Source organism: Terrapene carolina, unplaced genomic scaffold, assembly GCF_002925995.2.
Source record: "Terrapene carolina triunguis isolate 2854851 unplaced genomic scaffold, T_m_triunguis-2.0 Scaffold69, whole genome shotgun sequence".
NCBI lineage: Eukaryota > Metazoa > Chordata > Testudines > Emydidae > Terrapene > Terrapene triunguis.
Window position 1 is genome coordinate 19,942,550 of NW_020664420.1, and position 13,014 is coordinate 19,955,563.

The 13,014-nt window shown below is 45.6% G+C and overlaps 1 protein-coding gene across 1 annotated transcript in view; it reads left to right on the forward strand.

The window, feature by feature from the left end:
* EGFLAM (EGF like, fibronectin type III and laminin G domains) overlaps positions 1 to 13,014 on the forward strand; it is a 128,774-nt gene that overhangs the window by 48,903 nt on the left and 66,857 nt on the right. Inside the window, exon 7 of the mRNA XM_024198983.2 lies at positions 9,420 to 9,586. Within this exon, the coding sequence (XP_024054751.2) occupies positions 9,420 to 9,586 (167 nt within the window). The remainder of the gene's footprint in view (positions 1 to 9,419; positions 9,587 to 13,014) is intronic.

Sequence of the window (13,014 nt, forward strand, 5' to 3'; positions counted from 1 at the left end):
ACAGGACTGGGATGGGGGGAGTAGGGTAGGGGCTGAGGGGAGCATGAATGGGACAGGGTAGAGAGAGCTGTGTAGAGTGGGGTGGGGCAGGGGAGACAATGGGGCTGGGCTGGGGAGGGTTGGGGGGTTGGGGAGAGGGACAGGGTCTGGAGGGGATGAGACAGAGGGGAGCAGTACTGGAATGGTGGGAAGTTGAGGGGGTGGGACAGCAGGGGGAGCGATGGGGGTGGGATGACGGGGGAGGCTGAAGAAGAGATTTGGGGTAGGGCAAGGCTGAGGGCAGTGGGTTGGGGGGAGCAGGGGGACTGTGGGGGAGGCTGTTGGAACGGGGGCAGGGACTGAGGGCAGTGGGTTTGGGGTGGGAGGTACAGGGGGGCCTGCGGGGGAGGCTGAGGGAACAGGGTCAGGGTGGGGCCTGAGGGCAGTGGGTCTGAGGGGAGCCCCCCCAGAGGGACCTGCCAGGGGGCCAGGTGAGCCCAGCAGAGCTTACCTGGAGCGGCTCCCAGGAAGCATGCAGCAGGCAGGTCCCTCCCAGTCCCTCTGGTCCCTTCCTAGGGTCGGGTTGGGTCGAGGGGAGGGGGGCAGGGGCGGGCTCTCTGCCCGGCGACAGCTGCCTGCTGCCGGAGTCTACAAGCCCCGCCCCGCTGCAGCACGCAGGGGAGTGTGACCTCCCTGCCTCTCTGTGTGCCGGGGCAGGGGGAGGGCTGCACTCGGCAGGCTCCTTCCGGCCGGGCAGGGGGCCCCGTGGGCTGGCGCCGCCACGCCGGGAGCTCTCAGCTGCGCGCTGCTCCAGGGCCCAGGGAGGAAAGGTGAGTGGCGCCGGCGGCGCCGGCTTGCCGCGGTTCCCCCAGTGCGGCTGCCCTGTCCTCGCTTTTAGGTCTTTAAATAGCCGTCCGGGGGGAAATCCCGGACATTTTTAGCTTTTTACAAATTCCCCCCGGACGGCTATTTAAAGACCCAAAAGCCAAACATGTCCGGGGAAACCCGGACATATGGTAACCCTAGTTAATATGAATCTCCAAATATAGGGAAAATCTGGCCCCTTTTCCTGTGGCTGGTGGCAATGGAGGAGCCATCAACAGTGAACCAGGATGATTCTGCCGTTCAAAGTAGGAACAGTTGTTGAGGGAGGGCCTATGCAGTAGGCATACACCTGTTGCTTGGTCAGGAGCTGAGCTGTACTGTATGTCAGCTGACAGCAGAGGGTAAGGGTCTGGCTGGAGTGTCAATAGCTGGGCCTTCCCCTATTTTCCCCTCAGACACCCGCAGAAGGGAGTAGGAAGGCTGCATGGTGCAGGAAATTAGAGGCTACAGCAACAGCTGTGAAAAGGCTCTGGTCTGGTGGGTAGCTCCCTTCCCCTTTCCCCCTGTGCATTTCCAAAGCACCCAGAGCAGGGTGCTGAGAAGAGGATTGGGACCAAAATGAACCTCTTTTGGTGTTCCATTCCCTTCAAATGGAACTCCTGTTTTCTGTGAGTAATTCCATTGCAGTAATGAATTACAGTAACTCCCCACTTAAAGTTCTCCCAGTTAACGTTGTTTCGTTGTTACATTGTTGATCAATTAGAGAACATGCTCGTTTAAAGTTGTGCAATGCTCCCTTATAACGTTGTTTGGCTGCTGCCTGCTTTGTCCACTGCTTGCAGGAAGAGTAGCCCGTTGGAGCTAGCTGGTGGGGGCTTGGAACCAGGGTGGACCGGCATCCCCCCTATTAGCTCCCCAGTCCCCTAAGTTCCCTGTGCAGCAGCTGCCCAGCAGGCTATCAATTGCCTGCAGTTCAGCTGTCCCTCCCCACACTGCCCTGTGCTGCTCCTGTCCTCTGCCTTGGAGCTGCTCCCAGGAGCCTTCTGCTTGCTGTGCAAGGGATGGGGAAAGAGAGGGGATAATGTCAGGGTGTCCCCCTCCCCCACTCCTGCCCCCTGTTCCTTTACTCCATTTCCATGGTGTGGGGGGATACTACAGGGCTCAGGACGGAGAGAGGCAGCTGCTGTCTCAACATTAATTCTTATGGGGAAATTGGATTAGCTTAACATCGTTTCGCTTAAAGTAGCATTTTTCAGGAACATAACTACAACGTTAAGCGAGGAGTTACTGTTAGCAGCCCAGATTATTTCAGTGGACATAACATGGTAAACTGTATCCCTCAACAGCTGTCTATTCTTCACTGTTACCATGAATGCAAAGAGGACATAATTTACAGCAAAGAAAAAAAATTCATATGATAGAGCTTATTCTAAATTCACCACAGAAAGCATCTCTCACATTTAAAACTCAGCTCAAGGAGAAATCACCCATACGCCATATAGGTGTAAATCCTTTCCCTGGTGCGCAGTTCAAGCAATGGGGATTCACAGTGAGAATCTCCATGGGAAAATCCTCTCTTCTGGCTCCACTGCAGCCTAACAGTCACACTTCTGGCTGTGGCATCCCCACATTGTGGGGTCAAATGGCTGGTGAATCTGCATAGTCCAGACACACAGAGAGGCCCTCTGTGGTCACAGACGATAGAATAGAATTTCAACTGCGGGGTCCTTGGGACAAGGACTGTGTTTGTGTTGTTTGTACAGTGTTTCATAAAGTATGGCATGCCACAAAAGAGTAGTTGGATGAGGGGGCATGGACAGATTTCTCAGTTGCTCTCCAGAGTCTCCACTTTCATTTTGTTTTAAAGAGTAATTCTAGCTTTTATGTACAGTGGAGTACAACTAGTCAGGAATTTCCCCCTGAAAATATTTGATTTGTTTTTAATAGGAAATACAGTTTCCGCACAATTGAAATTTTACACAGTAATATTTTGATTTTTGACAAAAAAAGATTTCTGTTGGGAAAATCAAAACAAAATATTTTATTTCAGGTCAGTTCAACCCAAATCAAAATATTTCAATTAAAGTGAACCAAAATATTTTGTGATGCAGTGCCTCACGGATGTTGTAGTTCAGGTGTTTCATGCCCCCATTCTCTCCTATGGTCCAGGCTCCTTGGCTGGATTACATCTCTCATGACTCCCTGTGGTTTCCTTTTACTGAGTCATTTGCAACAAAATGGGAATCACATGACTGGGGTGCATCATGGGAGATGTCTGGCCAGGGAGCTCAGTCCATAGGGTACAAGAGGTATCTGATATACCACTCCTATGAGGCACCATCACACCATAGGTGAATGCAGTCTAATGTTGAATGAACTCAAAGCTAAATGTTGCAGTTTGGTTCAACAAACCAATACTAAATGTTTATTTCAAATAGAAAACAAAATGTTTTGGTACTTCCAAATTGAAAATTTCCAATATTTCAGCTTTTCATCCTGATACAGGATGAAAACGAATGTTGAAATATTATAATTTCCTGTGGGAGAGAATTTCTGGTTTGTTTTCCTCAGCTCTGTTGTGACTTTCACACCATAACCTGAGTGTAAGCAATGCAGTGATGACTGCTTGAGTTTGCAGAGAGCCTGAAACAATATCTCTGATGTGTGAACTGCCCCATTCATTTCAGTGGGTGCTAACTCAAGTGCCCAGTGATGATACTTTTAATGTCAATATTGTTAACTATGTCACTGCTCAGACCATGCAGGAAAAGAGAGGAAGTATCATATTATGAAGAGCTACATCTTTGGAAAGCATTTGTGTGTGTGTGTGGGGGGGGGGGGCTGCTAGGGAAAGATATGGATGTGTAATATATATAAAGTAAGAAGGGTAGGCCTATAACAACATATGATTTGAGGGCATGATTGGTTTCATTTTCCTGAAGGGGGCTCAACTTTCAAAAGTTTGGGAAATGCTGTCATAGTACAGTGGGGTCCTGATTGCAGTTCTGAGGCACAATTGCAATAGAATGAAGAAGCAGGATGTAAATAACAATAATAATGCCCCATAATGAGTTACCTCATATGTAGAGTATTTTTTCATGGCAAATATGAATTCCCTATAATTTTTGTATATTTACTGTGTATAGGAGCATTACAACTAATATTTTGCAGGTCTGAGCTTGTTACTTGGGCTAAGTAAAAACATGGCTTAAAGGGCTGAGAACTATAAAATTTGGATTATTAGCAGATGTTTTAGTCTACTAAATTATTCCCAGCTCATTTAAAACGAAAGTTGAAGTGCTTATGAATTTGTAGTTCAAAGGTTTCTTCTTTAAAATTCAATCAAACATTATGTTATAAAGTAGCAACCCAAATGTTCTAGACACACACAGGACAAAATTCAGCTCTTAGTGAAATCTGCCCAATCCCACTGATTTGGACCATCTGGCTTATTATATTTTAAAACATCTGTTTGACTTTGTTCTTAATGTTGGCTATTTCTGCACTCAGTTACACCGTGCTTCTCCATACACTGCTTGGAGATGCACTGCTGTAACTTAAGAGCGGAAAATAGCCCTGGAAGTCTTCTGGTTTCCTCATACACAGGTATATTGTATTGAGCTGTCTGATAAGGGTCAGATTTATACACAGTATTGTAGCACAAAGGGCTATTCCCAGTGTTTCAAGGGAAAGGAAACATAGCTGTATGAAGTGATTGTAGAACTGATTACTCTCTCAGTGAGCCTTACTGATGTAAAAGTTGACATAAACTGAACTTTTATGTAAGACATTTCTAAACCCCAAAGAAGAAGAAAACATTGAAGTTGGCTCACTGAACATAGTGAGCTGAGTTTATCATAAATGTTTATCCATCTGTTTGCCATTTTATCATGTTGTACTGATTTGTTAATACAGAGGACAGGCTGGAAAGTAAAGGTCAAGTGATAAATCTCTCTGTTTTTAACTGCATACAGTTAGTGGTTTGAAGACTCTTCCTCTGTTATTGTTTCTCTAGAAGAAAGGCCTGCAAAAGACGATTAGGAAAAGTCAACAGTAGCCTAGGATCTTTGGAGACTGTACATATCTCTGCAATCCACTCTCAGCAAGCTATGTCTCCACATGGTTTCTCCTTTTAGATGTGTGTATTCCCATTCTGGTGCATATGGTAGCTGTATCCATTATATTATATCCACAAGGCTATTTTTAATTGGCAGGAATTATTTATAGTATTATTAGATCAAATGAGACTTGTACTGGAAAACTGAGATTGCTGTTGAGAAGTATATATAAAGAAAAAGCATCCGCACCCTTTAATTTGAAAAATGTTGCGTGTTTTCATTTTGGGCATTTGGCCCAGTAATGGAAAGTAGAATGGTGAACTGGTTATAGTTTGCAAGGCTGCCCCCTGCTGCTTGCTTAGGGAAGCCAAAAGAAATTTCCTCTGTCTAACATGATAAACTTGCTATTGAGATGGATTTAAAGCAATATTTTTAGTTGAATCATCACATCTTGTGCATTTCTGTGAAGGGGGTTTTTTTTTTTTAACCGATTTCTCCTTGTGGCACCCATTAAGACAATCAAATATTTACATTGCCAGCTCTTGGGTTATGCCCTAAGCAGAATGCAGGTAATAGTTGCAAACTCTTGTTTTATTAATGCACCCACCCTACTAGCACAAAAGAAATAAAAGCCTGGATGATTCAATAAATCTTGTATTGACTAATAAAACATATGTTAACTTTCTGTTCCCTGCAGCTGCAAATAAACAAGAAATGCAAAATGCCTGTTTTGTGCTATAATTTTCATTAGAAGACTGCTGGAGATATTTGCAGCTAGTCCTCTGTAAACAATAGTAGATTCAGGGAGAACTTGGAGGTTATTTCCTGCAATAAATATCAGAAGGACATCTTAGTAAAGGACACCAGGATAATTTTATCTTAAAGGTCATTTCTTTCCCTTTTTTATTTTTAGCTACTTTAATCTGAGTTTTTTTGAGCTGGCTTCATGTTTAAATTTTTGGGTTTTTACATGTGTTTACTTCCTTCCATTATGTTTTCTCTTTGGTGGTACAAGTTAACTCTTCTGAAGAGTGGGGACTGTGTCAAAATATCAGAATAGCTCCCCTAAGGTCAATTACAAAACAGGCAGATGCAATGCATGCTTCCCTTCCAAAAAATTCATTACATATAAATGTTAATACATCTAATTTCTCTGGAACTTTTGTTTGGGCCATATTCTCATGTGAATGATCCCACTGATTTCAGCTGGTCTGCTCATGTGAATAAGGCAAGCAGGATTTGGCTTTCTGCTTTCGGTATGATTAAGGCTAAGATTTAGTCATGGGTATTTTTGGTAAAAGTCATGGACAAGTCACAGGCAATAAATAAAAATTCATGGCTTGTGACCATTGTCCCCTCTAATTTTTCCCACGCATGTGCAGAATGAATTTTGTTATGTGCACCAATATGGAGGTGATGTGTGACACATCTCCTCCATATTGGTGCACATAACAAAACCCATGTGGTGGGGGTGGGGCCGAGGGGTTTAGAATGTGGGAGGGGGCTCAGGATTGTGCTGTGGGGGGGGTGAGGGTTCTGGGGTGGGGCCGGGGATGAGGGGCTCAGGGCTGGGGCAGAGGGTTGGTGTGCAGGGGGATGAGGGCTCCGGCTGGGGGTGCAGGCTCTGGTGGGGGGCCAGGGATGAGGGGTTTGGAGTGCAGGTTGCCCAGGGGCTACAGTGGGGAGAGAGGACTCCCCCAAGCTCTCTCTCCCTGCAGCAGCACCTGGGCTGGGTGGGGGAGAGGGCCTCTCCCCTGGACACAGCAAGTCCAGGGCAGGTCCATGCTGGGCCCAGCGGGGAGAGGCGCCTCTCCCCGCCACTGCAGGTCCATGCTGGGGCTGGGTTGTGGCTGGGGGAGGGGTGCCTCTCCTCCGGCCACGGCAAGTCTGTGGCATCTCTCCCCACTGCAGCCCTGAGGCCCTGTGCAGGGCTTAATAGGCAGCTGTGCAGTAGCGCAGATTAGAGGGAACTTAGCTTGTGACCTGTCCATGACGTTTACCAAAAATTTCCCTGACTAAATCTCTACTTTTGGGCCCCCACTGCTCCAGGGGCCCCTGCTGGGAGAGGCCCTGCTCCACTGCTGCGGGTTGACGGCCCCCGGCTGCTGCTCCCGGGGACCACTCTCCGGACAGCCTCCAGGCACCCCGGGGCTGCTGCTCCAGCTGCCCAGGGTCCGCTGCTGCTCGGACGCTCCCCAGAGCCAGCCACACCAGCTACTTTTCCGGCGGTCCCCAGGGCCACCTGGGAAGCAGCCGGTGGAGCTGGCCCCAGATCAGCCACCAGGACCGCTCAAACAGCAGCCGGTGTGGCCGTCCCTGGGGTAGCCCCTAGGACCGCTGCTTGCACGGTCCCCGGGACCAGCCGCACCGGCTGCTGCTTGCGTGGTCCCCGGAACCAGCTGTCCGGGGCTCCCGAGCAGCAGCCGGTGTGGCTGGCCCCAGGTTGCTCCAGCAGCGGCAGGTGCAGCTGGACATGGGGCACCTGAGCAGCTGGCCAGCTACTCGTGCAGCTTCTGAAGTCAGCCGCACCAACCGCTGTAGAAGTCACGGAGGTTGCAGAAAGTCACGGAATCCATGACTTCTGCGACCTCGTGAAAGAATCGCAGCCTTAAGTATGATTCAAGATTTAACTAGGCATCTCCCAGGAGCAATGATGGGAATTGTATTACTTGTTACTGAATCCACATACCTAGAGCAGATTCTTCTCTCCCACCATTGTTACTCCAGATTTACACTGATATATCTGAGAGAAGAATTTGACCCCCGGTTTTCCAATGGAGATTTATTAATGGACACTTAATCATAAGGCAAAACAATCATTTTCAATTTAGATTCTGATCTTGGTTACACCAGTTGACATCAATTTGCAATAACTCCATTGACATCAATTTGCAAAATTTTACTAAACAGATCAGAATCTTGCCTGATGTGCCAAAGTGCCACTCTGTAGGTTCAAATGTAGCATTTGAAGGTCCTATTAAGATTTCCACATTTGAAAATTGTGCTCACAAAATTCATACAAAAGGCTAGGAAAAGAAGGGGGAAAATATATAGTGCACTTGAATTGAAAAACAGGCCTCTAAATGATCTCATAATAATTATGAAAAATTAGAAAAAAAAAATCTACATACACTTACATTTCCGATTCTCCCACCTTTACTTATGCTGAGTAGCGTTACTTCACATGAGTAGCCTTCTAGGCTTTAATAGAGCAACTTTCATGAGTAAATGCTTTTCCACTGTGGTGTGCGGACTCGCTTCTATGTACTTTCTAGCCCCAGAAACAGCTTGAAGACTTTCTGGTAAAGCATTGTGTGCAATTTTATTTACAATGGTTATTTACAGTAAAGGGATCTGGGGGTCCTAGTGGATCACAAGCTAAGTAGGAGTCAACAGTATAACACTGTTGCAAAAAGCAAACATAATTCTGGGATGTATTAGCGGGACTAATCCAAGAAGACATGAGAAGTAATTCTTCCACTCTACTCCACGCTGATTAGGCCTCACCTGGAGTACTGTGTCCAGTTCTGGTTGCCACATTTCAGGAAAGATGTGGACAAACTGGAGAAAGTCCAGAGAAGAGCAGCAAAAATGATTAAAGGTCTAGAAAACATGACCTATGAGGGAAGATTGGAAAAAAATGGGTTTGTTTAGTCTGGAGAAGAGAAGACTGAGAGGGGACATGGTAAGTACATAAAAGGCTGTTACAAGGAGGAAGGAGAAAAATTGTTCTCTTAACCTCTGAGGATAGGACAAGAAGCAATTAGCTTAAATTGCAGCTTAAATTGGACATTAAGAAAAACTTCCTGTCAGGGTAGTTAAGCACTGGAAACAATTGCCTAGGGAGGCTGTGGAATTTCCATCTTTGGAGATTTCTAAGAGTAGGTTAGACAAACACCTTTCAGGGATGGTCCATTCTAGATAATACTTAGTTCTGTCACGAGTGCAGGGGACTGGACTAGATGAGCTCTCGAGGTTCCTTCCAGTCCTATGATTCTTTTCCACCATCTTTACAGACGCTGCAGCCTCAGCCCAACAGTAACATAGAGCTCTCGGCTCCTGAGGCAAGGAGGAGAGAGGTCTCAAATGGCTCTGAGGCCTGGTCTACACTAACCCCCCAATTCGAACTAAGGTACGCAAATTCAGCTACGTTAATAATGTAGCTGAATTCGACATACCTTAGTTCGAACTTACCGCGGTTCAGACGCGGTCCACACGCGGCAGGCAGGCTCCCCGTCGACTCCGCGGTACTCCTCTCGCTGAGATGGAGTACCGCAGTCGACGGCGAGCACTTCCTGGTTCGACTTATCGCGTCCAGACCAGACGCGATAAGTCGAACCCAGAACTTCGATCCCCAGCCGCCGAACTAGCGGCTGGGTGTAGACCAGCCCTGACTCTCTATAGGCCCTGGCTCTGCCCGGCCCACTTCCCCTGCCCTTTGTACTTCCTTCCTGTGCCTTTTTTGTACCTCTTTATTTTGTATACTTCTGGTCAGTTTAAAGGCAATTAATGTGTACAGCTAACTTGACTTATTTATGATCTTGTTTTTAATCCTAGGCCAGACCTTGACAGCAATTGGACAGTAATAAAAGAGCAGATCCAGATGGAATCCATGGTTCTAAAAGGACTTATTCCAAACACCAAGTACCAGTTTGCAATCAGAGCAGCGAATTCCTATGCATCCAGTTTACCCAGCACTCCAAGCGACGTTATCCGAACATTCAGTGAGTAGCACACTTTTTTTCTTAATTAAGGCTATCCTAAAAGTGCAGTTTTTAAAGGATCAGAGTTGTAAGGAGCTCTCATTGAACACCAAAGCACACAAGCACCCCGAACCTGACACCACATGTGCTTCCTTTTGAGGTTTTCAGAATTCTGTGAAAGTTGAGCCACTAGTAAGATTCTGTGAGGCTCCAGGCAAAAGCAGTCTCATGCTGTTTCCAGGCTCCAGAGGTCATTGCCAGATATTTTTGGATCACTACTTACTGACTTTTGGGTCAACTTCATACAGAATTGATAAGTGAATGCCACAGGGAGAAGTAAGACAGACAAGTCTATTGCTCACCTTTTTTGCAGTTCTTTAAAATGGAATTGTATATATTGCATACATAATTCAAACAACTCAAAAAGACCAAAGCAAATCTATATTGCCATGTGAGAAGGACTGAGGCACTTGCACTTTTAAACACAGATACAGGACTGTTAGTATGAACAAGTAAATATACATTTTTGATTGGAAACTGCACAGAGAAAGTTGTATTTTAGGCAGAACTGCATTCAAACACTATTTAAATAACCACCCCCTACCAGGTCTTCCTATAATGTTGTTTGTGGGTTTTTTGAGGGGGGATTTTAATAACCCTATATTCCCAGCTGCCTTTAAGCACCTAGAGTCTTCACAGTCATAAGGGAGGGCTGGGACCTTCCAAGAAGAATCAAGTTTAAAATACCTTTAAACAGCTTGTTATTAGAACTATAGATGGACAGATGCTACCATCTTGTTACCAGTGGTGTTTCCCCCATGAAGTATTTAATTGAAATATCAGGTGATTGTCTTCTCTCCTGGGGGGGGGGGGGGGGCGCTTGGGAGAAAAGAAGAGGGTATTTTGCTGGGAAGACTGAAGAGCAGCCAACTTCCAGCCCTGCTGATTTGGGGCCAGATTGTGACAAGCTGGAGTGCAGAGGAGTGGGGAGGAGGTGCAAGCAGCCTTCTCTCCCTGCCCCATCCTCGAATGCTTTGTGCAGTTGCGGTCCAGGAACAACTGCAGTCCCTACACTTCAGAGCACAGTGACTCCTTATACCCCTGAGAGCACAGACTGTCCCAAAGAGGAGCAGGTAGGAGCTGTAGCCGTGTCCTCCCCTGCGTTGGCCCATGGAGCAAGCCAGGCCCAGCACAAAGGAAGGTGCACCCTGCACACACACCCTACGTGTAACTGGAAATTCAGGGAAGGATTGTGCCTCCCTAAGGAGCTGTCTCTCGCTGGGCTGACAGTGGGGTGATACGGCTCTGCAACTCCTGGCTGTGGCTGATAGTCCCAGTCTAACCCTGGCAGTAGTGGCTGTACACTGTGTGCTACATTTACAATTAAAAAATTCTATTGTCACAGAGTCGAGAAAGGAAATAAGATGCCAAAGCTTGTTTGGAATTTGGACCATAGAAGCTATATCGTACACGTACCAACCTCTTGGCTGGATTTTTGAAAGTTTGTATGAATAAGCATAGTTGGCTTGTTGGAAAACAAAGTTTTCACCACTTTTAGGTCATATATTTTAGGGTATTTATAAGTAGGTTTGGCAGAATTTAATTTTATATTTTTTAAATAATTTTGATGGATAATGTCAATGTTTATTTTTAAGCATTTTTGTCAATGTTTATTGATTTAAATTTTTACCATTGTGGAAATTATGGAGGGGGTCCAAAATAGGGGGTCAGACAATTATTTAATGAAAGTAGATGTTGATTCAAAAAGTTAAAGCTTTTTCTGAGCACACATTAAAATACAAATTGTCAACATCCCATATCTAAATATACACAGTAAATATCCTTCAGTCAAGCACTACTAAGTTCTCAAGTAGCGTTTTTCCTGCCTTGCTTATCTGTAATTTGGATGATCATCAGAGGAAATATTTTTCATGTGTTTGTGTGTGTGTGGTGAAACAGATGTTTACTAACATTTGCTGATTAAAAATCCAATCCTTCCAAGCCCCTTGATACTTATAAGGGACAAATGCCTCACAAGAATGTCCTCAAAGTGTATTTGGCGTCAGCACATACAATTGTTGCATTAATGAACTTTTAAAATCAGCCCTTAAAGATTGAAATTTCTTCTCGCATATGCACGGGAATGAAAATTGTCTGTAATTAAATTATTAGGAAAGGCCAAATGATATTAGGGGGATATAGTTGTGTTTTTAGGTCAGGCTTGTATTTGGTGAGGCACAATAGCAGCAAACAGTTGTACGCTGTGTAAACGTAGACCTCAGCTTTAGAGGTTGGTCTGGTTCTTACACACTATATTTTCAAGCCCCTTAGCTTTATATCCTTACTTGTGAGTCCTTTCATTTTGTCGTTAATGATCTCATTTCACTCTTAGTTTTGCTTTTCACTTCTTGGTCCTTTGCTTGCTGGTAAATTGGATCCGTTGAACTGTTGGTGCAGCGTTTATTTTCTGAGGCTGCTATACTTCAAGTTAAACTTCTGAACTGAATGTTCATGGAAACCTGTAAGGTATACTATGTTCCATGGGACCCCTGATTCTTAGATCCCGAAAGGTCAGCTTCCTCCGCTTCAGACCCAGGTGTGTGCTCATCTATTTCCTGTTTATCTTTCAACATGAATGTTTCCATTCTTTTGTAAGAAAAGATAAAGTGTTTAGCTCTGCTATTAGGATTGACTTCTTACTGGGCTTATTAATGCAGTACTTAGCTAACAGTTTAATTGGCAACCCTAGTAGAGGCTATTTGCCTTTACAAGTCTGAAAACTGGAAGTTGCCTGTTGTTTTGTAGAGAGTTAGAGCAATGGTTCTGTATGGAATTGTTTGTATCAGAAAGGCTGGGGATAACTTAATACATAGTGGGTCAAATTAATCCTTGGTGTAACTCCAGTGGCTTCTGTGGAGTTATTGTGCCAGGGATGAATTTGTTTCAGTATGTTTGGAGGGATCTGAAAAACGGAAATTTTAAACGGATAGCGCATTGCACTGAGTGAGCTCACTTCATCCTGATTGGCACAGGTGGTAGAAATTGCATCCCCTTTGCACCGGTCGGAGCAGCTATGCATGAGGGGCTGTTCACCCCTAGGGGAGTGCAGGCAGTGTTTGGGAGTTCTGATAGGGGAGAGCAGCTTTCATATGTAGACAAGATCCCATAGGAGCCCCTCTGTCTAAAGTTCCCTTGGCCACTGCAGCTATATCCCTTGTCTGGCCAGTGCTGGTAATTTTTGGGGATGCATTGGCCAACTCCAGGATCCTTGCAGAGTGAGGATATTGGTCACTGTGCACCACTGCAATTCCCCACGGGGGGTGTATGTGTGGAACTAGGGGTGCTGCTCCCACATCTTGAAATAATAACTGAATGTATGGCTTCCATCATATGCAGGGTTTACAGTTTTGTTCAGCGGTGTTCACCACCCCCACTATATTGCTCCAGTG